General features: G+C 42.7%; 1 protein-coding gene across 1 annotated transcript in view; it reads right to left on the reverse strand.

The window, feature by feature from the left end:
• The window catches only part of cacna1ab (calcium channel, voltage-dependent, P/Q type, alpha 1A subunit, b), a 349,885-nt gene that overhangs the window by 89,673 nt on the left and 235,303 nt on the right, over nt 1-24,909 (reverse strand). The window contains exons 13-24 of the mRNA XM_063208046.1: nt 23,841-23,953; nt 22,565-22,677; nt 19,739-19,870; nt 18,739-18,811; nt 18,204-18,321; nt 16,856-16,923; nt 16,420-16,526; nt 12,501-12,551; nt 4,533-4,665; nt 3,665-3,857; nt 2,553-2,607; nt 1-68 (exon numbers count right to left, since the gene is read on the reverse strand). The exon at nt 1-68 is cut by the window's left edge and continues 41 nt beyond it. Coding sequence (XP_063064116.1) covers nt 1-68; nt 2,553-2,607; nt 3,665-3,857; nt 4,533-4,665; nt 12,501-12,551; nt 16,420-16,526; nt 16,856-16,923; nt 18,204-18,321; nt 18,739-18,811; nt 19,739-19,870; nt 22,565-22,677; nt 23,841-23,953 — 1,224 coding nt within the window. The remainder of the gene's footprint in view (nt 69-2,552; nt 2,608-3,664; nt 3,858-4,532; nt 4,666-12,500; nt 12,552-16,419; nt 16,527-16,855; nt 16,924-18,203; nt 18,322-18,738; nt 18,812-19,738; nt 19,871-22,564; nt 22,678-23,840; nt 23,954-24,909) is intronic.

Consider the following 24,909-nt stretch of genomic DNA (forward strand, 5'->3'; position numbering starts at 1 on the left):
GGTCCTCACTGTACTGGCTGCCCTGCCTGGAGATGGGCCGGCAGGTGGAGGACAGGCTGCACTCTCTGCTAGAGAACAGGGAACCATTACATTACATTACATTACATTACAATTAGAGATGCACCGGATCCTGATTTTTAGGATCCTGCCGGATACCGGATCCACTGCTTAAGATCCTGCCGGATCCGGAACCGGATACCGGATCCTATGAAAGGGTTGAAACACATAGCCTACTCACACACGTGGGCCCTTTTTATCACGTTGGCTCTAACTATTTTGACTGAAAAGCCTCGGCTACCGGATCCTGGATCCTAGAACCGGATCCGGATAGTCTGAAAAATCCCTATTATCCTGCCGGATCCGGAACCGGATCTTGGATCCTGTACATCTCTAATTACATTGCATTGCATTACAATACATTACATTGCATTTGATAGTATCTGGGTTTCACTACTAATTCATATTTAAGACTTCAGATCCAGTTCAGAGCCGAATTGGAATTCAGAAAGACAAGCTGCACTCTCTTGTAGAGAACAGGGGAAGAAAACATTACATTACATTACATTGCATTACATCAGGCGCGTAATTTCTGCTGGGGACGGGATGGGCGAGTCCCCACCACTTTGTCTGATGAGCAGTTTTGTCCCCACCACTTATATGCCGTGTACAGACCAGGAGCGAATGGAGCGAATGAAGTGACAGAAGTCATTGTTTCTCTATGGAGGGCACGCGACCTGCGCTATTAAAGCAAAATCGCCAGAAGCAAAGCTTCTTACGCGACCAGAGCGAATTTTGACGATTAAACTTAATCTAATTGCAGGCAAATTCGCTCTGACGCTGCTCTGCGGAAACCAATCGGAACGTCCATGTCTCTGAATGTCCCAGGCTGTCAAGCCAGAGCTGTTATGTGATTAGCTGAATCAAACATGTCAATGCTGCGTCTGCAGCGACTACAGAGAATTCAAGGCGAAACTTCTTCTGCTACCCACGCTACCAGGCAGCATAGTTCGCTCTTGGTCTGGACACGGCATTAACAATGTTAAGAAGTAAAGAATCAAGCATGTTGCTGCACTCTGTGGTAGGGAAAAGTGGCAGATTACATTACATCACATTACATTACAATTAGTTGATGCTTTTATCCAAAGCAACTTACAGTTGTTTACAGGGTATTTACAGTTACAGTCGCTGGAGCAGTGTGGGGCTAGGTGCCTTGCTACACCATTTACTTCATTATAGACTGCTGTTACTGAAACCTCACCTAATAAGGACCCACCACAAACTTGATCCAACCAGTGCAGAGTGAGCTGATCATAAGAAAAGTACACAGGTCTACTGATTACTCAGATACGTTACCTGTTGGAAGGAAACTGTTTCCTTTTTTACTTTTACTTTCAGTTTAAAGAAACTCCCGCACACTGACCATTTCGCTGTTCTTTCATTAATAAACGACGTTTCGGTACTAGACCTTCATCAGGCAATCATTGCTGAGTGACCCAGGGTGCCATCTCCGACGCACCTGCCAGCTGAGGTGTGAGAAAAAAAGCAGAAGTTTACTTTTACTTTTGACACCTCTGCGTAAACATAAGCACTCACTTCCTGCGGTGCTGCCTGCACCTCTCCTTGCGTCCGTCGCCGTTGTCGTGGCGATGCCTCCTGTGTCTCCTCTCCTGGCCTCCTCCTCCTCCACAGCTGCTCTCCTCTCCTCCGTCTCCTCCTTCCGTTCCTCTCCTCCTGTGTCCTCTGGATCTACGTGGCTGGTCTCCCTCTCCTTACACACCATGAATACATTTCAATGTAATTACAAGAAAATGTACAGCAATGTGTCACTGTCTATTATGTGTTACAGTGTTTAGCAGTGATATGAAGAGTTCAGATGCAAAACCCCCTAACTCCATTTCTGAAGACCTGCCCTTCTATATTTTTAGAGAACCCCGTGGTTGGTTTGGTTTACATTCATGTACTTGATAATACATATAAATAGTTATATTACATAAATAAAATTTAAAAATGTGCAATGTTGATAGCTTTGTATTAAATACAAATGAAGTAAGATTATTTTCTGAAAAGGCACTTAGGGGGTTTTGCATCTGAACTCTTCATATACAGTATTTTGCTGTACAGCATATGAAAATACTGCAATTGTTGTCATTTTCATATACTTCTCAATATATTACAAAACAATATAGTAATATAATACATTATCTGTCCTAGATTTTTAAGATAATATAATATATTATCTTAACAATTATTATTTACATATTATGTAAATAAATGGAAATGAATGACAATGGGAAATAATAGCACAATTTGTAGCAAAATACTGTATATTGAATAAGTACATACAGTATATTTACAATGTGTATTACAACGTGAATTCTATTGTATTGTAGTATGCCATTGTTTGGTAAGGGTCCTCCTTACCCTCGTCTCCTCCTCTGTCGCGGTGCTGGTGGCGGTGGTGATGGGGATGGTGGTGATGGTGACGCCGTCCTACTCGCTCCCCACCTCCCTCCCCACCTCCCCCATCTCCATCCTCCTCGCCCTCCTCCTGCAGCGACTGAAGACTCTGGCCCAGGTTTGGCCCACCTGCGGCAGGTCCACCGGCACCTAAGACAATAGGTAAGTGAGTAAAAAAGTGTTAATTTTATTTTAATGGCAAGTTCAAAACGTTAAAAAAGTCCCTAGCACCTGGTCCAGCTCATTCTCCACCTCCAGACGGGAGGCAGATATTGATAAATAATATATACGACTAACAAGTCAGACAGGCGAACAACAGATATGTCTGTCAATGCCAGTGGTTCTCAACCTTTTTTTGCCCAACTCTGCCACCTTTGTGGACACAGAAGGGAATTACAATTAAGAAACGCGTCACGGACCAACGGACGGACCAACATTTCTAAGCCTCTTATGGGGCACCTAAGTCATGCCCTCTACTTCCTGATTCATGGGGCAATAAGTTGCAAAAAATTAAATGGAAGTGAACGAGGCGAGTCATGGTAGATTTGTGGTGCATAGGTGGAGGTCCAAGGTTTGGATTGGTGTCAAAAAAACACTCATTTCAAGCCCAGTATTTATTTCTTGACTCCCCCTGCCCCATGAACCAGGAAGTAGAGGGCGTGACTTAGGTGCCCCATAGAGATGCGTGAGACACATCTTAAAAATGCATTCAGAGAGTGCAGGCCTCCACCAAGGAAGCTGACTTTCTGCCTTGCTGTAGAGTTAGAAACGGGAATGTCCAATTTCTCCCTGTCCCCCAATGGTGAAGAATCTTTAAAACAAAGTCCTGGATCAGAATCGTGATCCGGATCAACACATAAATGTAATCACTTGTTCCTTTTGCCATTTCCAACAACTCCGCAAAATCCGTTCATAACTTTTTGACTCATCCTGCTGACAGACAAACAAACAAACAAACAAACAAACAAACAAACAGACAGACAGACAGACAGACAGACAGACAGACAGACAGACAGACAGACAGACAGACAGACAGACAGACAGACAGACACAGACAGACAGACAGACAGACAGACAGACAGACAGACAGACAGACAGACAGACAAGCCAATGGGACCGAAAACATAACCTCCTTGGTGTAAATAATAAAAAAGGAATAATATAACAAAAAAACAAAAAAAACCTGGTGGTCCAACAACTCTCTCACCTGGTGCAGCTCTTCCGCCACCTCCTCCAGGGTAGCGCAGCGGGGGCCGCAGGTAGGGCTGGCTGTAGTCGAGGGCCTGGTCGGGGGGCTCTCCCGGTCGGGGCTTGTTGGTGTTGTTGTTGCGGTTCTCCTGAGGGTTGACCACCAGCGGCCGGTCCAAGTGGGTCTTCACCTCCTTCTTGCTGTAGTTCACCTGTGGAAGGGAGGAGAGAGATGTTACTGTATATGCCAGTTAAGATAATGGTAAAAGGATGAATGACAACATGAGAAAAAAAGCACTAAACAAGTATTTTTCAGTTATGCTTATTTTTTTTACTTTGATTTATTTTTTACTGATTTTTTAGTCTTAAGAATTTGAACAGATGTCAATTAGCAGAGTTCAGCAATAAAACCTCCCTCCCGAAGACTCATGGAGATATCTTGGTTACATGCACAGTGGAATAGCCCCTTAACGCACACCGTTCCACGAGTGGAACACTTATAATCACAGAAAATTTTACTACCATAGCGCTTCACCACTGTGGTAATGTGCAGGAAATTTAGTCATACATGGCAACTTGGTCATTGCCAGTGGTGTAGTCTACTTTTTTATGGTATACTGGTATACTGTATATTTGAGATGTTTTTGAAGTGGGTATACTGTATATATTTGTGCTATTCAAAACAATGGATCAATCAATTTTAAGTGATTATACTGAAATACCTGAAATTTAGAAGTGGGTATACTCCGTATACCCGCATTCTACGTAGACTAAACCACTGGTCATTGCCATTCTGGTAAAAGCCTATTTATAACAGTGTCTGACTGGGTTAAATCCAACAGGGTCTTACTGGTGTCGTACTGGGTTAAATGTACCATTTTTCTCACCTTCCAGTTCTCGTCTCCATCCAGCTCATTGTACAGCGCCTCTCTGCTGGTCATCAGGTTCTGTCGACGGATCTCGGCTGTGCGCTGCTCCCACACCGACTTGGGTTGCTTAGAATTCTTCTGCTGTTCCTTACTGTTGGTGGTGTGTGTGTGTGAGAGAGAGAATGAGCGAGAGAGAGAGAGAGAGAGAGAGAGAGAGAGAGAGAGAGAGAGAGAGAGAGAGAGAGAGAGAGAGAGAGATAGAGAGGCAGACAGAGAGAATGAGAATGAATAAAAGGGTTGATGTAAAAGGGGCAGAAAGAAAGAGGGATGGGTGGTCAAGGAGAGAAGAGAGTGAAGGGACGACAAATGACAAGAGAGATGAATGATGCAGGGGGTGGAGGTGTTGAAAGAATGACAGAAGTCGAGAAAGGGACAGAGAAAAGAATAAAATGGAGAGACAAGGAAGACAAGGAGTCATAGAGAGAAAAAAAGACAGTTTGACCTCAAAGCAGCGACCTACAACCCATCAACTCGCCCACTTCTACCCCCAGCACTTTGAAAAAGCGCAAAAGCGATGACATGATCTCTACAGCCCGAGTGACAGCCAATGACAAGAGCCCGTGACCCAACAACCCCTTACCAATGCCACAGTCTCTTTCACGATAGATGGAAAAGGCGAAGGCCATGAAAAACACTGGTGAGCACGTACACATACAGATTACTCTATAAAGAATATATGTTCCACCAAATTCCCCTCCTCCTGCTTTGTGACCAACGAGTGTGTTTGTTGGGAAGAAGAAGAAAAGGAAGAAGAAGACGAAGAAGAAGAAGAAGAAAAAGAAGAAGAAGAAGAAAAAGAAAAAGAAAAAGAAGAAGAAGAAGAAGAAGAAGAAGAAGAAGAAGAAGAAGAAGAAGAAGAAGAAGAAGAAGAAGAAGAAGAAGAAGAAGAAGAAGAAGAATAAGAAGAAGAAGAAGAAGAAGAAGAAGAAGAAGAAGAAGAAGAAGAAGAAGAAGAAGAAGAAGAAGAAGAGTAATGGTAGTAGTAGTACGTAGTAGTAGTACTGGTAGTAATACCTAAATTGGTATTAATAGTTAGGGATATGAAACCTTAGATAATTTTTACACAACATATATTGTTTATAATTGTCTTTTGCTTTCTAAAGGAATGATAAAAAACAACAACAACACATATAGCTCATAGGCTGCCTCACCCAAAAGCAGGTGCAGAGACATACACACAACAGCAAGCAAGCCCCTGAAGCAAAGGCTTCAAGTATACATGTAAAGATGGAAGATGGACTGAACATGACAGCTGGTCAGTATGATACATACACAGACAGACAGGTATATGGATTGATAGACAGGTACTGTAGGGAGCAAAATATACACTCGGTGAAATACATAGAAACAGAGAGGCAGTGCGTTGGACTGTCTGGGACAGTCAGTCAGTAAGTCAGACATACAGGTACACACACACACACACACACACACACACACACACACACACACACACACACACACACACACACACACACACACACACACACACACACACACACACACACACACACACACTGTAACAAGAGACAGGTCGACAAAACGTCTTTACCGGCAGACTAATATATTTCGTCTTTGACGTATAGCCAGGTCGACGGAATGATATTATAAAAGCACTCTAAGTGAAGCGGAGAGCTGCGGAGAGGGCTCGGAGAGCGAAAGAGAGAGTCGAAAAGCCCCTCAGGGGGGCGCAAAAAAGATGTGCAGACAGGCAGCCACTCAGGCTGTTGGTAATACGCCAGGACAGGGCAAGAGGCAGTCACGGACAGCTACAGTAGAAGACTGACAGGGGGCAGTGTTGCCAGATGTGTCTAACCATTTCCAGCCCCAAACGATGCTGAAAAAACGCCTAGAGGCACTAAATCCCGCCCAATTCGAACCAAATTGTATTGATGACTACGGACATAAATCTGCAGAAAAACCTGTCCAAGGCCCGTTTTTGACCATTTTTACCCACAGAAGGCCATCTTCAGCAGGCCAGTTGGACGGGTAACAGCCCAATCTGGCAACACTGACAGGGGGAGACGCATGGCTTAAGTACACCCAGGGGGGGGGGGGTGGACTTCAGTGATCCTGCAAGCTTGTCAACACCCATGCAGATTTTTTTTTTTGAAAATTAAATAAACAAAAATATTTTTGGGGGAGTGTCTATGAACACTATCACTTGTACGTATTAATATTGCAACCATCATATTCATGCCATGTTGTATAACTTTTTGGATTATGCTTTTATCCAAAGGGACTCACAGATATTTGCAGGGTATTGGTTACAGTCCCTGGAGCAACGTAGGGTTAGGTGCCTCACTCACAGGCCCTTTAGCCATGGAAGGAGGAAGGTGGTGGTAAGGGGATTGAACCTGCAACCCTGTGACCTACAATCCAAGTCCTTAACCATTACACTACGGCTTCCCCCCAACTTTACAGCACCTAATCAGGGACACATGGTTCCAGATTCGTAAATTTAAATGGACAAGACCTGTATCTCAAGGCCCCTCAGACGGAGCAAAGACATGTGCAGACAGACCCTCAGCCACTCAGTCTGTTGATAATACAGCAGGACAGGACAGGTGAAGAGGCAGCGAGAGACACATATAGTTACAGGGCTGGACTGGTCATCTGGCATACAAGGCATTTTCCCATTGGCCCAACAGCCCCAAGGAGCCAACAAGGCATTTTCCCATTGGCCCAACAGCCCCAAGGAGCATACAAGGCATTTTCCCATTGGCCCAACAGCCCCAAGGAGCCAACAAGGCATTTTCCCATTGGCCCAACAGCCCCAAGGAGCCAACAAGGCATTTTCCCATTGGCCCAACAGCGCCAAGGAGCCAACACTTTGATTTTTGTTTGCCTGGGTTTTTTTTTTTACTTAGAGATACGCTGTCAATTTAGATGGGGTGTCCCGTTGGTCTATCTCTCATATAGACAATGGATTGAGCCAATCATGATATTGTAGAAAAGAGTGATTCTACGATTCGACTGCGCTTTTAAGTCCATGGATTTTATTTGCCAATTCCACTAACTATTAACTGCATCCAATGATGTTTTGGACATTAGCACACATTTATCTTTCATATAATACAGAAAGTGTAGACACTATGGCATTATTTCCCTCAGCAAGAATGAATATTTAATACTGGTTTTGGGTGTTTTCATGTCCTGTTTTCCAAATGTCAGATTCAGTCTTCATATTAGCATGTAAAGAAACTTGTTTTGCACAAGACGATTGCAAATGTTGATTCACAGTAATCATCACAATATGACAAAACTGTCAGAAAGACCACTGTCCTTTCCATTATACATGAAATTTGCCATTTTGTGAGTGTCCACGAAAACTGTGTTAACCGTGTCACGGTCTGAAACCCCCTCCATAAATCAGTAATGGTTTGGTCTTAGGCCATACGAATAACATCACGTGATGTCATAACCTCTTTGGCAGGATATGGGAAGACATTTTGGTAAGTTTTGAGCTCCATCCTTCAATAATTCAATCCATTCTTGTTCATGTTCTCATAGCGGGAAAATTGCCTGTCAACTGTGTTATCAACATATTCATAAGAATCTGAATTAGAAATCACATGTAGAAAAACACAGATAAAGCATACAAATACACGAATTGATTTAGGTGTTGTGGTGGAACTTCTGAGGTCCTCAGTTAGCACAACACCATAAAAATGGCTGAAATGTCAAGCCGTGTTACCGTCAATGGTTTATAATTAGCTATGACAGTTGAGGAGGAGTATGTTTTTGCCAATTTATCTCCATATTGACAGACAAACAAACAAAATAATTTGTGTTCTAGGGAGATGGGTTTGTCTGCTCTGTTTTTTCTCCTAAAAAAGTACCGACTTGTTGCCCTGCACTGTTGACCGCAACAGTTGAGTAACACGGTTGACTGTTTTGAAAGTGTTTTGTGCTATTGATCCCTTATGTGTTGGAAAAATCCTATGAACAGACACTAGGGATTATCTCTGGAGAAGGAAGTATTGTGTAAGGAGGGTGACTAAATTCAAATCAGACGTTACAGGGATTTATAATGAAAAAATGTGTCAGTCTGTATCACAGTGAATCATAAAATCCTACTAATGAAGCTCAAACAAAGCATTTTCTATATCAGTTCCACAGATTAATGACAACATTATTTCTAAGGGACATAAGCACTTTCAAACGTATGTTGTTTCAACTCGTAGTATTTTTATATATGTTTGAAATGACAAAGTATTTGTCCATAACACTGTTGACAAAATAACCAAGCAAATGTTCGCTTTCATTAGAGTATTTATCAAATGATTTAAGATTAAGCTTGGCAATTTGTTTGTTTGGAAACTTAAATATATACACTATGTAAACATCTAGGTCATTTACTTTTGACATTTTGCTTTTGCCAAAAGCGCAGGCGAATCGTAGAATCACTCAAAAGCAGGGAGGGCTGTGAGAGGGGCTGGTATATGGCCAAAAATGCCCTGGCTGTTTTTCGACCCCAGTCCAGTCCTGTCCTGCTACAGTTGTAGGTGACTGAGGGGCAGACATGCATGCTTCAAGTACACCTTGAACTTCCTGAGCAGGGCTCCCACTGATTCTACTAGGTCGTAATTTGAATTTAACAAGACTTGAATCTCAATGCCCCTCTCTTGGCAAAAAATATGTGCAGACAGTCAGACTGAGACTGTTGGTAATGTGCCAGGCCTGGGGGCCAAGGGGCAGTCACAGACAGGAGCTACGGTACGAGAGTAACCTGCAGAGACACATGGTAGCACATCCCAGGGCTGGTGCTGAGCATAGACAAGGCGGTCGCCTAGGGCGCCAAATGTTTTCGGGGCACCAAGTCCCACAGAATTGGAATGTTAAGCGAAACCGCATTGAACTTTGCATTGACAGAGGTTATCCATGGGCATCCATACTAGATCGGCTGTGTTCACTTACAGATGCCAAATTCTAATTCCACAAAAAAGGTTCGGAAACACTTTCTATGAAGCCCATATCTATAGCGCATTATAAGCGCATTCATAACATATTATAATGTGCATTATAATTACTTATGACATATTATGACTACACTCATAATGTTTCATGATGCTTTATATTAACAGTTATGAATAACCATGACTCTAGCTTATAATGCTTTATAAATCCAGGGTGTTATGAGTGCTCATGACTGGCTATAAACAACAGACTGCCTGATGGGGCTTATAGTACATTATGAGTACTTATGCACAGACCTGGATGATAAACTGTCATAAGGGCTCATAAGATGCTATACTGTTCCATGTGAGATAATAAGTCGTCAATGTGTGCTCTAAGTAAAGTGAAGTTTGTTTGCATGCATCTATAATGCACTGTATAATGCACATCTATAATGCATCATAATGTACTGTAAGCCCCATCGGGCAGCCTGTAGTTTATATCCAGTCATGAGCACTCATAACATCCTTGGATTTATATAGCATCATAAGCTAGATTCATGGTTATTCATTACTGTTGACATAAAGCATCATAAAACATCATGGGTGTAGTCGGTATGCATTGTAAGTAATTATAATGCGCTTTATAATTTGTTATGAATGCACTCACAATGCGCTATAGATATGGGCTTAGAAAGTGTTACAGCAGGGGTGTCAAACGTACGTCCTGCGGGCCGCAACCGGCCCGGTTGTAAATTTTTTAAATTTATTACTATTATTTTTTTAAGTTTTTTTTTTTTTTTCAATGAAATAACCGAAATGCGCAATTACGCCCCTCGGGGCAAAATCGAGACCTGCATGACATTAACCCAATGGTCCCTCTGTTATACTGTATATGTGTAGTAAAGTGCACATCACACTTCTATTATAAATGGTGAATTTGTACTGTAACAGGCATTTGATAAAGCTCATATATTATAGAGATAAAATGTTAATACTTCTTATTCGTATTGTATTGGTATTGGTTGTAATTGAATAATAAATATAATTGGATTTGTATTGGTTCCTATTAAGCTGAAACTGGAAACTGGATGTTAGAATGCTTGAAAATGCAGGAAATTACATCTAAGAAATACATTTTTTTCTGGGGGGAAACCCCCAGACTCCCTGCCAAAATGAACTGTCCCATATTTAATTCATTGACAGTTGGCAATGAATGAATGAAGTCAAGGAAATTTTGCATAGGATTATCAGTATTGCATTGCTTTCTACATATTCAACACACTTAAAACGTGATAGTACTGAACACTAATCCTCTGCTTTACGTTTTTTTTGCGATGATGTTACTAATGCGGCCCGCTTGAGGTCCACATGGGTTGTATGCGGCCCCCGGACCAAAATGAGTTTGACACCCCTGTGTTACAGGGTTCTCGCCTAGGGCAACAAATCGACTAGAGCCGGCCCTGGCACGTCCAAACAGCAAGTCGACCACCATGGGAGAAATTCACTGCTCCTACAAGGGGTTAGCTTGTCAAGATGTCAGGACAGATTGAAATTTGTAAACATTTTTATATTTAGTGACAAACTTTGTAGCTTCCCTTTATCCCAAAAATAAAATTCACCACTACCATTAATCCCAAGTATCCCTACTGCATTAAACACGTACGATCCACTGAATTCTGCAACTGATAAGGTGCTTGCCTTAATCCTTGGAAGTTGGCCTCTACTCCTACAATACTGACTCAACAAACTAGAAATCATTAACATTAACCTGTACGACAGGTCAGAATGGAGGCATGAGCTATTGCCTACGTGGGTTCTTTGAATAAAATCAGAAATGGGAAAAAATGATCACATTGCCCACATAAACACGTAAGCTAGTAATAAGAAATGAGACAAAAAACTGAGATATATGCCGTTGATGGTTTCGGGAGAACAGACTTCCTGAAAAGGAAGGCATACGGCTGGTAAGGCAGAGGTTGCTGATGGTTTCAGGCAAGCCAAACATTATTTTCCACATTTGCTAGGGGCATGAAGCTAGCATGGGCATAGCATGGGCATAGCTAGACACCGATATGACTCTTAAGGTCAGATCTTCGAGATCTGCGAGGTCCGAGGTCTCGTCGCGAGACACATTTGAAATTGCGCGATTATTTTCACCGCATCGTAAGCACTGCGGTCATTATTAAGCAATGTTGCTTTCTAGCCCAGTTAGCTAGGTATTTTCACACAAATTGCATAGGCAATGCATTGGTATCATTATTTGACATATCCAGTCTGTTTTCATGAGCAGAAAATGCAAGCATGTAAAGACAGTTGATTCTGCCGATGTGTGTTTACATTCGGTGGAGGAAGCTACGGTAGTGAAACCGCAGGCATTGTGCCACGAGTGTTCAACTGATGCATTGTTTGTTACTTAGCTTGTAGCTTTGTGTATTTACACACATTTATTACACACAAGGCATGAATATAGTTTTTAACAGAATACAGCTCTGTTCTCGCAAACTACTGGCATTGCGCTGCCACAAGAACAGAACAAGGAAGTAGCGAGACGACCAATCATAGCGCCTTTTTGTCTGCGTCATCCGCGTCCGTCCGACGGATAGTTTGAATTTTTTCGAGGCGCTCGACGACGGGCGCAGAGCCTCTGCGAGGGGGGCGTGGACTCGCACAGACAGAAGACAGAAGGACGCAGAGGCTCTCCGTCCAAAGCATAAATCTAGCTTTACCCTTCCCCCCAACCCAAACCACAAAAGCCCCCTGTCAACCTATCAATCCAGCACACAGAACACGCAGCAGACAAAGAAAGGAGACAACAACGAACAACTACCACCATCACAAAAGCCACGGACATAGGCAAAAGGACAAAAACTAAAAAAGAAAACGAAAGAAGACACAAAAGAAATAAGACATCTATATAAAGAAACTTGACGACAAAAAAGGTCAAAATGAAAAACAAAGGTAATGAGAGGCCAGGTGAATAAAGAAAGAAAGAAATAAACAAAAGTGTAAAAGTAAAACAAGTAAATACCGGAGTAGCATACTCTCTGAGGCATCGATACGTTCAGTTTTTACTGTAACTCTGAGGAGGAGGAGGAGGAGGAGGAGGAGGAGACAAGGAAAGAGGAAGTAGGGAGGGAGGGAGGGATGAACACAATGAACATAACAAAATACAAATACACACACTTCATAACAACACACACGCACATTCACATATACACTCTATATAAATGCACAAACGCACACATACACACACAGACAGAACTCCAGAGTAAAATACTTCGGGGCCTGAGTGACCACAGTGCTGATGGATAACATTAAACATTTGTAGTCCGGAGCTCTGTACTGGGCATTCTTAAACATTCATAGTTCGCAGCTGTATGATATCCAGGATAAACCAAATTTTAATAGTTAGTTAAACGAAAGGCACAGTCAGGACTCACATATGTGTCAAGGGAGGAAAGGAAATTTGTGTGCATGGCACCAAAATAATACAATCTGGATTTTGAAATAAAAATATGTATAAGATTGAAAATCATTTCCTGGCAATACATTAATATTGTAGATGATGTCCTCTCACCACACTGAGAAATGAATTGAACGACGTTCAAAAAAAAGTTCCACCAAAAACAAGTAGATCATTGCTAGGTTATAAATCCATTAAAAATCAAATTGCAACTGATGAACTCTATCTGAAAGCAGCATTTAAGGATGGTGGTGAGGGGAGGGTTTCTCATCATGTTGTTGCTCGTGAGTCAGGCATTTGGCTCCTCATTAGCGCTCTTCTCCAGCCCGGAGCTAAGCAAACCCTTACAACAACCCACTTGTGAGGATCTCCACTGGCACCATTTCAGACTGCTATGCTACGATGCTAGCCTGAGGGGCTAACTCTGCACTGCACTGTGCTTCGCTTCTCCAAATGTTGCTAATGCTAACTCTCAGAGCACTAGCTGAATGCTCTGCCGAGATACAATCGATGATGTTACCATTTTGACACCAGGCTGTTATGCTAAGATTCTAGCGCAGACGTGGGCAAACTCAGGCCCGGGGGCCACATGCGGCCCGCTCAGCCATTTCATGCGGCCCTCAGAGCCTTTCCGAGAAAAAAATGCAGATTCATATGGTCACTCATTCTTAAATTGGCTACCTAAAACAAGGGTCTTGGAAACCGAAGATTAGATTACTAAAGTCTACAACTAGATACAATTAGCAGGAAGGGCATACCTGACAATGGTGTAATTATGTTGGCGTACACCATTTCTTATTATTGGCACGGGCAAGTTGCCTACGACATCTGGCCCTTTGGTCAACTTTCTAAACCCAATGCGGCCCTTGGGCCGAAATAATTGCCCACCCCTGTTCTAGCGGGATCATCCCTATGTTCTCCGAGTCCTATGTTCCCCGAGTCCTATGTTCCCCCCAACTGGGAAACTTAGGAAGCTTTTTTCAAAAAAGGGTTCTAGTTCCCCGCTGCTTCAAAGTAGACTGCTGCCGCATGGCAAGACGCAGGTTGTTGTTGCACCTCTGACAGGTTAGGTTTAGGGATGGTTTTGGGAAGGGCACAATTTGAAAACTTGGAAACATACAATGCGGGGAACTTAGGACCCTTTTTTCAAAAAGGGTTCTATATTCCCCTCTGCTTCCAAGTAGACTGCTGCCGCATGGCAAAGCACAGGTTGTTGTTGCACCTCTGACAGGTTAGGTTTAGGGATAGTTTTGGTCAGGGCACAAATTTAAAATTCTGAAACATTGCATTACTGACAGGTTAGGTTTAGGGATGGTTTTGGGAAGGGCACAATTTGAAAACTCGGAAAGATCCAATGCGGGGAACATAGAACCCTTTTTTAGAAAAAGGGTCCTAAGTTCCCCGGTCTCATACAAAGACATGGAAACATAGGACCCGGGGGACATAGGACCCGGGGAATATAGGGGGGTCCGCTCATTTTTCCGACGCACCATTGGTCCAATGCGTCAATGTTCCGAACATTTCCCATTGATCCTACAGCACTTAGTCTGAGATAACTTTTTACCAATTAAATGAAACCCTTTGTCCCGACAGTCCAATGTTCCGACCAAAAGCTGCTTTAGATCACCGTCATCTCTGAAGCCTACGCAGTGGTCATGCTGCTGTCTGTGACAGGTTAGGTTTAGGGAAAGTTTTGGTCAAGGCACAAATTTAAAACTCAGAAACATTGCAATAGCCTACTGGCAGGTTAGGGTTAGGAATGGTTTTGGGTAGGGCACAAATGTAAAACTTGGAAACATTGCATTAATGACAGGTTATGTTTAGGGGTGGTTTTGGTAAGGGCACAGCAAGACCGACTCAGACGGCATCTATGTGCTCGTCGCAGCGCATGCAGCTGAAGTCTACTTGGCACCGGGAAAAGCAGGACATACGACCTGGGATGATGACCAACCCCAAACAGCCATTGGTCGGAACATTAAGCTGTCGGAGCAAAGGGTTTCATTTAATTATTTCGAGTTAGTGGGCTGTAGGATTAATGGGAAATTTTCGGAATATTGACGAATCGGACCAAAGGGGTGTCGGAAAAATGACATGCTACCAACATAGGACACGGGGAACATAGGACCCGGGGAACATGTACGCTCCCATTCTCGCCTGAAGGGCTAACTCTACTAGACTATGCTACGCGACTCCAAATGCTGCTAATACTATGTCTCAGGGCACTAGCATGGCATACATTCTCTGACCATATATGATTGATGAGGTTGTCATATTGACAACCTTTGCTCTGACTACGCTGAGGGACTAGATTACACTACTGTAACATGACATCAAAGCTAACTCTCAGAGCATTAGCGTAGCTGCTTGTTAGCCTCCTCTCGACAGGGGTCATGGGCTGAATGCTAGCAATTAGCTCTCACTCACCCACTGAACTGACAGGGTGCCTTGGTGGAGTCTAGGAGTGCTAATTATGCACTTGAGGGTGTGTGTGTGTGTGTGTGTGTGTGTGTGTGTGTGTGTGTGTGTGTGCACATGTGTATCTGTGGTGAGGGGGGTGGTGGTGGTGATTAAATTCCCTTCAGGGTGTGTGTGTGTGTGTGGGGGGGGTGCATGTGTTGGGAGGAGGTGGCTAGCTGTTGACATCTCTTGACAGGGTTCAAGGGGTATGCTGTCAGAAGACTTTATGTAAAACGTGTCAGATCATTGCGCAAAGTGGGAGTCAAAACAGATTTGCAGAACTGGGATAATCAGGCTAAGCTGACACGCTAAGCTACTGAGCATGCATAAGACCTTCCTATGGGATCAGCGAAGCTAGGCTTATGGTCTGACTCCTAATTCCATAAAAGTATTAATATTGGCATAACAAGCTTACTGTAACTAGTTAGTGCTCTGAAATAAGGTTTTCACAGCAGGTGGTCAGTTTTGGCCCAAACATGTGAACATGAATGGGCCAGGGTGTAAGAGAGTGGTTTTGGAGATAATATAGTAGCCTACACGAGAACCACATACTAAGTATATCAGTGTGATGTTTTGTTTGTTTTGTTTGTCCAATGAATTACGTATGTGTTGTGTAGTCATGCGGTTCCAAATGCAGCACACTGTTTTGAACACTCCACTCCCAATAGTTTCATTTTGAATAAACACAGTTGATGTATCTAATGAGCACCTAAGAAGAGTTTTTTTCTTTTTTAAACTCTTTTCTCACTTTATGCACTTCTCTGTAAGTGTTAGATGAGTGAGGTGGGATAGAGACAAAACAGGTCAAATCAAAAAACGGTTATGGATCCAGAGTATTTTTTTTTTTTTTTAAAGGAAGACTCAGGGGCGTCATTGCACAGTGGGTTATAATTCCGGGGATCCAGGTTCGAATCCCGCACGAGGTCATTTCACAATCCTTTCCCACAACTGTCTCTCTCTCACTGTCCTTTATCAATAAAGACGTTAAAAAAGCCCAAAACATAGAAACAAAATATAGCAGACTCACGCAGCGATGGAGAGGTTGGCGGCCGAGAGGGGGCTGACTTCCGCTACCTCTTTGGCCTTCTGCAGGGCGATCTTCTGGGTGGCAGCCTCCTCCTCCTCCTGCTCGTCCTACAACACACACACGCAAGCACACACAGATGCAGACACACACACACAGATGCAGACACACGCACACGCACACGCACACGCACACACACACACACACACACCGGTGTTTCATATGCAGTAAATACATTTGTTTCTGTAGAAATCACAAAAAACGTATACCGTATTATCTATGGTTTATGGAGGATAATTGTCAACGCAAGATAAGTGATAAATACAATGCTTTGTATTGTGCACTCCGTTTTAGCAGAGGTAAAGACACAAGTGAAGTGGCTTACCTTAGTTAGCTCCTGAGCATTAGCAGAGGTAAAGACGCAGGTGATGTGGCTTACCTTAGTTAGCTCCTGAGCATTGGCCAAGTTATCCACGGCGATGGCCAAGAATACATTTAGTAGTGTGTCTGACAACATAGTTAAGGAGAACGCAAAAGACGGTGTACTGTATGTACTGTACTGTACATGTAATTGGAGGCCAACTAGCAGAGTGTGGCGTGGAACGTTAGTTAACCTCCCTCCCGAGGTCTCATACAAGTATCAGTAGCGCTGAGCTATTGGACTGGTCCTTTATCTCAGTGGTATCGTGCTGTGGCTCCCATACCCGAACCGATGCGTTGACTAGGAGGTGGCCAGTTCGAGACCTGAGAAGCGGACTGCGCGGGAACACCTCAGTTACATAGCCTACGTATAGTATTTCTGCATGTGTTTGTTAGAGGATGACATTTTTCGGGAATTCCCGTGGCTCCCGCGGGATTCCCGTGGGATGGGAGTCAAAATTTAAAAGATGAACAGGAGTGGGAATAAAGATGAATGGAAGCGGGTAGGAGCGGGAATAAAAATGAACAAAAATGAATGATTTTGAGTGGGAGTGGGCAGGATTGGGAGACATTCTTACAGGAGTGGACGGGATGGGATTCGTTTCTTTTACTCCAGTCCGGGATGGGACGGCATCTGATTTTTTTTTCTGGGACCGGGATGGGACAGGAGTGAAAATCCACTCCCGTGTCATGCTCTAGTGCAGGGCTATTCAAATGGCGGCCCTGGGGCCAGATGCGGCCCTTGGACAGCAAGATTCTGGCCCCCCACAAGCCCCTTGAAATACAGAATCGTTTTTCAGAATTTAGAGATCAAAGTATGGGTTCTGTATAGAGCTGAAACGGGACACGGGATGTTAAAATGCAGGAAATTACATCTAAGAAATGCAAATTTTTCGAGGGGAGAACCCGCAGACCCCCCACTTCAATGAAGTCTCTCTTTTTTTTGTGACAGTCGGCAACTATAATACATACGTACAGTTCGGCCCCTGTACTGTGAGGAATTTGAAAAACTGGCCCTCGTTGACATTTAATTGAATACCCCTGCTCTAGTGTGTGTACCTTGTGAGAGGCAGGATGTATGTGAAGAGCTCTTTTCCAAAATGAGATATATCCATTTTATAGATTGTTGGGAAATTGACATTTTTGTATTGGGCATTCCATTGAAATGCATAGCAAAATTCATTTTTATAGAGGTTTTATTTTAAAGTATGTTCCCAAAATATTTGAATGGCAAGAATTCACACATAGATGATAGGACATCTTACCAGTCGATTCCAATATATTAAAATACAAAAAGTCAAAAATTGTGGATATAGCGTTTTGGAAAAGAGCTCTTTGTGTGTGTTTGCTACGCAGCAGAAGGATACAGTTGCCAAAGAGGGTGAGCACTATGAAGAAGATGGAGAAGATCATGCCTGAGTTGACGCCACCCTGCGACTTGATGCCGTCGTACATCACCATGTTCCAGTCCTCACCCGTCAGGATCTGTCAAAAGCACGCAAGTACACACATGTGATACACACACACACGAGATATACACATGCAGGCGCACACGCGCACACACGCGCACGCACACACGCACGCACACAAAACTCAAAATGCTGATGTACAATATTGAAAAAGTCCTTTCAATCTAACAACTACCACTGGAAAAGCAGACCTGAAAATGTCTCCTAGTTAATAGCTTGGAACATTTGTACGGTACCCTACGCTTTTAAGAGCAATCGTAACACCTAACACAAAGCTGTGGACCTGAAAATATCTGCTGAAACAAACCACATGTAACACGAACACTAATATTGTAAGCTAACATTAAACGTACAATATACACATACATGTGACTATGAAACAATATTAGCATGACACATTTAGAAGCTAAACGAGTTAAACGAAGCTGCATACCTGAAAAACAGTCATGATAGCTGCTGGAAATGTGTCAAAGTTGGTCGAAGGAGTACCCTCGTCAAAGTTAAACCTGGAAGAGATTGAGGGGAACCGACAGGCACAGCAAACGTATATGCAAGAGGTTAGTAGTCATAAATGACTAAGGTAAAAGGTGACCAAGTTTTATATTAAAAAAGTTTCAAAACCCTGTTTAGAAAAAGCTGCAACGATACTCAAGAATGTTCACTACTGCAGTGGCTGGCTCTCCTAAGTGAGAAATGCAATACATATGACATGTGCATTCCAATATGCAAACTCCCGTCCTCCACTTGTGCTTGTGGCCTCGCCCCGCCTCCTGGCCCCGCCTCCATGGAGAAACCAATCATTTTCCCCTGCTGTCAGCCTAGCCACAACAACGTTTGTGGGACTGTTTTTCATTCATCATCCCAATTGCAAATGACAGAATGACATTAGAATTGTGCTTTTGCAAGATATTGAATTAATTTTCTGTCGTCAGTGACATCGTCATGAGGTCGCAGGCAAGTGAGCAAGGGAGGACAGAAGTGTGCATATTCGAATGCACCCGTAGTGTAGCCTGATAAACCAGCCTAAATGTGAGACTGTTGTGTAATTTAGTCTGGCCCCGATGAACGATACATCCGAAGATTGTTGATGAGAACAACCCGTTGTTTTTCAAACTGTGCCTGTGCCTATGGCCGGCGCTCTGAGCAATCAGCGATCTTTCTCCTTGATGTGCTTTCCCAACGTTGCGAGCTTCATCGTCACACCCTCAAAACCCCGCCCGCTTTCATTCAAAACAAATTCAAAAACAAATCTCTGCGTTTTGATTGGTTCGCCAGATTCAGGGCAATGTGTTCAGAAACGTTCGACCGATCCAAGGCCAGACCCACTTGCAGCCAAAACTTTTCGGTGTCCAGCGGGTGGCGCTGGTTTACTAGGCTATCTCGTAGTGTAGAAAGAGGTAATGGAGGATAAAGGGTAAAAGAAAGGTACTGACTGTCCTCCGAAGAGCTGCATGCCCAGAAGAGCAAAGACCACGATGAAGAGAAAGAGCAGGAACAGCAAGCTGATGATGGACTTCATGGAGTTGAGTAAGGAAACCACCAGGTTACGCAGAGGGGCCCAGTACCTGTGTGTCGGAAGAAAGAAAGAAAGAAAGAAAGAAAAAAGAAAGAAAGAAAGAAAGAAAGAAAGAAAGAAAGAAAGAAAGAAAGAAAGAAAGAAAGAAAGAAAGAAAGAATTCACTTGTTCAGTTGTTGGAATTTACCTCTCTACTGAGCCTGTTGCTAGTTGTATGAGCTACAGTATCCTTGGTATGCTTGTCTTTTTGTCTTGTCTGTTTTATCTCAATTAAACTAAGGACTGTAACGCGCTCAACTCAAACAAAGTAAACAACTGGGTGCTCATTCCTCGAATATATATGAATTAAAGAAAAAGCAGGACAGCACTCCAAGTTTATGTGGTTTATTGCCCGTCAGACGTTTCGGGGTCAACCTTCTTCAGTGTCGGGCAAACATTTCACCCAGCAGGTGCACACAATATATACAATCAACACCCCAAGTGTCCACCCATCGCTTTACAACCAATCATCATTGTTACATGAAACCGTTGGACATACAACTTTTTTGTTTTTCTTCCATTTTTACATCTTTCTTATTTGTAAAACCAAACCAAAAATCCATCACAGAAAACAATTCAAAACAATTTCTTCATTTAGTCCATTTGGCATCATTGTATCTAGTTGGTGTATCCAAGCGCATTCCCTTTGAAGAAGTAGCCTATCCCTATCCCCGCCCCTTCTAGGCATCGCTACTGTCTCCACCCCGCAAAATTTCAGGTCACTCACATCATGTTTAAGTTCATAAAAGTGGCGCGCCACTGAGGACTTCTCGTCTCTGTTTCTTATTGCGCACTTATGCTCACATATTCTTGTTTTAAGTTCTCGTTTAGTTTTACCAACATACATGAGATTACAAGGACACTTCAAAACATATACAACAAACTGCGTTCTGCATGTGATTCTGCCCCTAACAGAAAAGTTCCGCCCCGTCTTAGGATGAGTGATAGACTTCAGTTTCAACATATTGTGACACTGTACACAATTATGGCACGGAACATTACCGTTAGGTACAACAGATAGAAAATGTGACGTGGGTCTTTTGGGTAGATCAGTTTTCACTAATGAGTCTCTGAGACTGGATGACCTTTTATAAAAATATTGCGGGCGTGTCTGAAACTCTGATGAAACATGTGGATCGCTCTCAAGGATGTGCCAATATTTTTCAATGACATGTTTAACTGACTGTGATATCGGGCTATAAGTAGACACCATAGCCACTCCCTCTGACTTTACCTTAGTGCTAGGGCTTAACAGTTGTATTCTAGGCACCTTATGAACTTTGTCCAATTGTTGCGATAAATTATTTTCCTTGTAGCCACGGGTTTTAAACCTCTCATACAGCGCCTGCGCCTCAAAGGACTCCTTAGAACTGCAGATGCGCTTAACGCGCAACAATTGGCTATAAGGTAGCGACCTCTTCAGTGCAGGTAGATGGTAACTGTCATATTGCAAGAAAGTGTTTCTATCAGTTTGTTTTCTGTACAATTCCGTCTGCAAACTGTCAGTATCACCCCCCCTCCTTACAAGAACGTCAAGGAATGCAATTTCATTGCGATCAAAGTCCATGGTGAATTTAATATTTGGTAATCTGGTATTTATATAATTGTGGAACTCTTGGAGAGCTGTTTCATCTCAAACCATGTTAGTAGTTGCGTGCATTGGCACTGCCCTTACGATTTGATTTGATTAGGATTCTGGAGGTAATGATACGATTTGCTTCAAATCGATTCAATCCAATTCTACGATGCATTGCAATGCATCACATGTTCTACTGAAAGCAAGGCAAATTTTTCATCAGTCATAAGGCAATACAAGCAGTCAGATACTGAGCAAGATATTATTGGTTGTTTTCTGTATCAGTCTTGCCATTTTCAATACTTTGAAGTGCTTTAATTCAACCAAACATTCCCTTGCTCCGGAAATATCCACAGAAGTAATGGAAACTTGAAAAAATATGCCGCATCGATTATGGCACTTCCCGAATCGATTATTGAATTGTCCTGCCCTGCGTTGCAATCCATTGCCGAATCGATTATTGTTGACACCACTACATGTTAGTATACATCATGGTCTGACCAGAGTAGGATTTGCAGCCAAAGATGTCTATGAAGGGTAATTAAAGATGGCGGATTTACATGGACATTATCCATTCATTCATTACCTATTTATGCATGTATGAAAAGTGTAGGTAACATTTTACAACGTCCTATTCACAGCTTTATAAACACTTTATAAATAATGAACTAATGATCAACGAAATGTTTACAAATGATTGTAAATGGGCAAGAAATACTATGCTAACACAGCAGACACAGCGCAGTTGGAGCAGACCTGGAAGTTTCTCCTCCAAAGACCAGAGGGCATGAAACCACATAAAACTCACACAGTAGAAGTCGATTCCCACTCCACTGTGCAGTCATAGTTTGGTTATTACTCATTTACAAACATTTGTAAATGCTTTGTTAAATGTTAATTGTTATTAAATGTTAATAAAGTGTTTATAAAGCTGTGAATAGGACGTTATTGTAATATAATGTACATTTCCAAACCATTATGCATACTTAAAAATTGACAGCGGTAGAGGAGGTTTGTAAATGGGCATCATAGATGGTTGAAATATACAAATAGACATTTTACATTTCATTTGGTCACTGGACCACCTCCGAAGCATAGGATTCTCTAGTAGGGAAGAAAAATACTTACTTGGTCACTTTAAAGATTCGCAGGAGTCTGAGAGCTCGTAACACACTGATGCCAAAAGAGGTGCCAGGCTTAATCATGGCCCAGATGACCTCGAAGATGCTGCCAATGATAACCTGTGGTGTCACAATAACACACACGTCACACACACACACACACACACACACACACACACAAACACAGCGCAGACACCCCCACAGCAGGGAGAAAGACAAAGGAAGAAGAAGAAGAAGAAGAAGAAGAAGAAGAAGAAGAAGAAGAAGAAGAAGAAGGAGAAAAAGAAGAAGAGGAGGAGAAGGAGGAGGAAGAAGGGGAAGAGGAAGAGGAGGAGGAAGAAGAAGAAAAAGAAGAATGAGAAGAAGAAGAAGAAAAAAAGAAGCAGAGGAGGAGAAGAAGATGAATGAGGTGAGGCTGTGCTCATCTGTAAACCAAAAAAGTACGGAGACAAGTACTGTGCTCCTGACGAGCTACATAAGAGTTGGAGCTGGTAGCACAGGGAGGCCTACTTTACTTATTCTAATATAGGACAGAATAGCAGCCTACTGGGGTCAAGGCAGGAAAGGAGGGGGGGATGTAACTAAGAGGGGAGGGAGAGAAAGAGATAGAGTGAGAGACAGAGAGAGAGAAGTGAGAGAATGAGTTAAAGAGATAAGACACAGACGGGAAGAGAGCGAGAGACATCAGCACAGTGAGCACACAAGGAGAAAGAGAAAGATGAGAGGACAAACAGAGCGACGGAGAGAGAGCAAGCGACAGAGATACGGTATACATATGTAAAAGAGAGAAAGAGACAGTTAAGACAAAATAAGTCAATCCTGAGATAAAGAGAGCAGACGACAGAAAGACATTGAGGTCAAACGGAGCAGGAGAAAGAAAGACAGATATAAAGAAAGGAGAGAGAGATATGGACAGACGAGAGGAGAGCAAAGGTAGAACGGCAAAACATCGGGGGCAGGCAGGCAGGCAGGCAGAGGGAATCCGAGGAAGACAGAGAGGTCGAAAACGTCATCATGCTTGCCAGTGAATGAATAAAAAGAAAACTTAAAGAAGAAAAAATCCAAAGGAGTGTGCAAACTTTTTTTTCCACAAAATGTTACTTTTTTGTTCAGCACCAGGGTTTTGTGCCCAAGTAGCTCTACACAGTAAATTCTACAGTGTTCATTTAACACTTAGAGAGTTCATTTGAGTCCAAATGATGTCAAATCAACTCTATAAGTGTTGAATTAACACCACAACATTTACTGTGTACAAAGGCAGGCAGAGGGAGCCACACACTCACCGCACAATCGAAACAGTTGAAGGAGGAGTGGAAGTACGGCTGCGTGCCCAGGCCGTACATCTTGATCAGCATCTCTGACATAAAGAGGGCCAGGAAGATAAACTCCGCATAAACTTTGCAGAGGAAGAGAGAGGTGGAGAGGGGGAGAGGGAGGAGGGTGGAGGAGAGGAGGGAGCGAGGGAAGGGTTAGAGGAAGAGAGAAAGGGAGGAGGGGTTGGAGGAGTGCACATAGGGAGGAGGGATTGGAGGAGAGGTGTAGAATGAGAGAGAGAGAGAAGAAGAGGGTGGATGAGGAAAGGAGAGGGAGAGAGGAAAAAATACTGAGTGTTGCTCCAAAGACAAGCAAATTAGTATACAGTAGCCTACATAATCATTTTGCCAGAGATAGAAACACGATAGCGATATCTGGGTATAGCGATATCTAGGTGCGACAACTTGGAGGAACGCGGAGAGCGATTTGGGCTATTAATTTTGCACCATGCCCATGCACAGAATACAAGCTAACCATAACTAACTCAGGCTAACCCCTCAACATAACAGAGATAGATAAAGGTTAATAATAGTGATTTCAATTTTGATCAAAATAATCATGATTATCACTTTTTCCACAATCGTTCAAGGCAAGGCAAGTTTATTTGTATAGCGCATTTCATACACAGGTGCAACTCAATGTGCTTCACAAAACTAACAAATGCAAAAAGAAAGGAAACAGGGAAGAAAGAAGGAAATAAAATTAGAGTCAAAGAACATTTAAAACATTAAGATAAAACATAAGGTAAAAATAATAATCAGCAGGAAAAAATGAATCGAAATTACATAGAAGAGTAGATTAAAATGTTTGTATCGTGTTTTCATGAAAATAGCACATTTTACAGACAATGACAAATCAATTACAACCCTTAAAAGCATTCTCACAAAATTACGGCCAATGTTTTCCTAGTGTGATTACAAGGGCTCAAAATAATTGGCTGACAAAACCAAGACTTCAGAAGAAGCATGTCAACATGCACTGTGACTACAGAAGCAGATCATGATACTCTCCATAGGATTTCATTCAAAACTCACCAGG

The sequence above is a fragment of the Engraulis encrasicolus genome, chromosome 1 (genome assembly GCF_034702125.1).
Source record: "Engraulis encrasicolus isolate BLACKSEA-1 chromosome 1, IST_EnEncr_1.0, whole genome shotgun sequence".
In the NCBI taxonomy this organism is placed as follows: domain Eukaryota; kingdom Metazoa; phylum Chordata; class Actinopteri; order Clupeiformes; family Engraulidae; genus Engraulis; species Engraulis encrasicolus.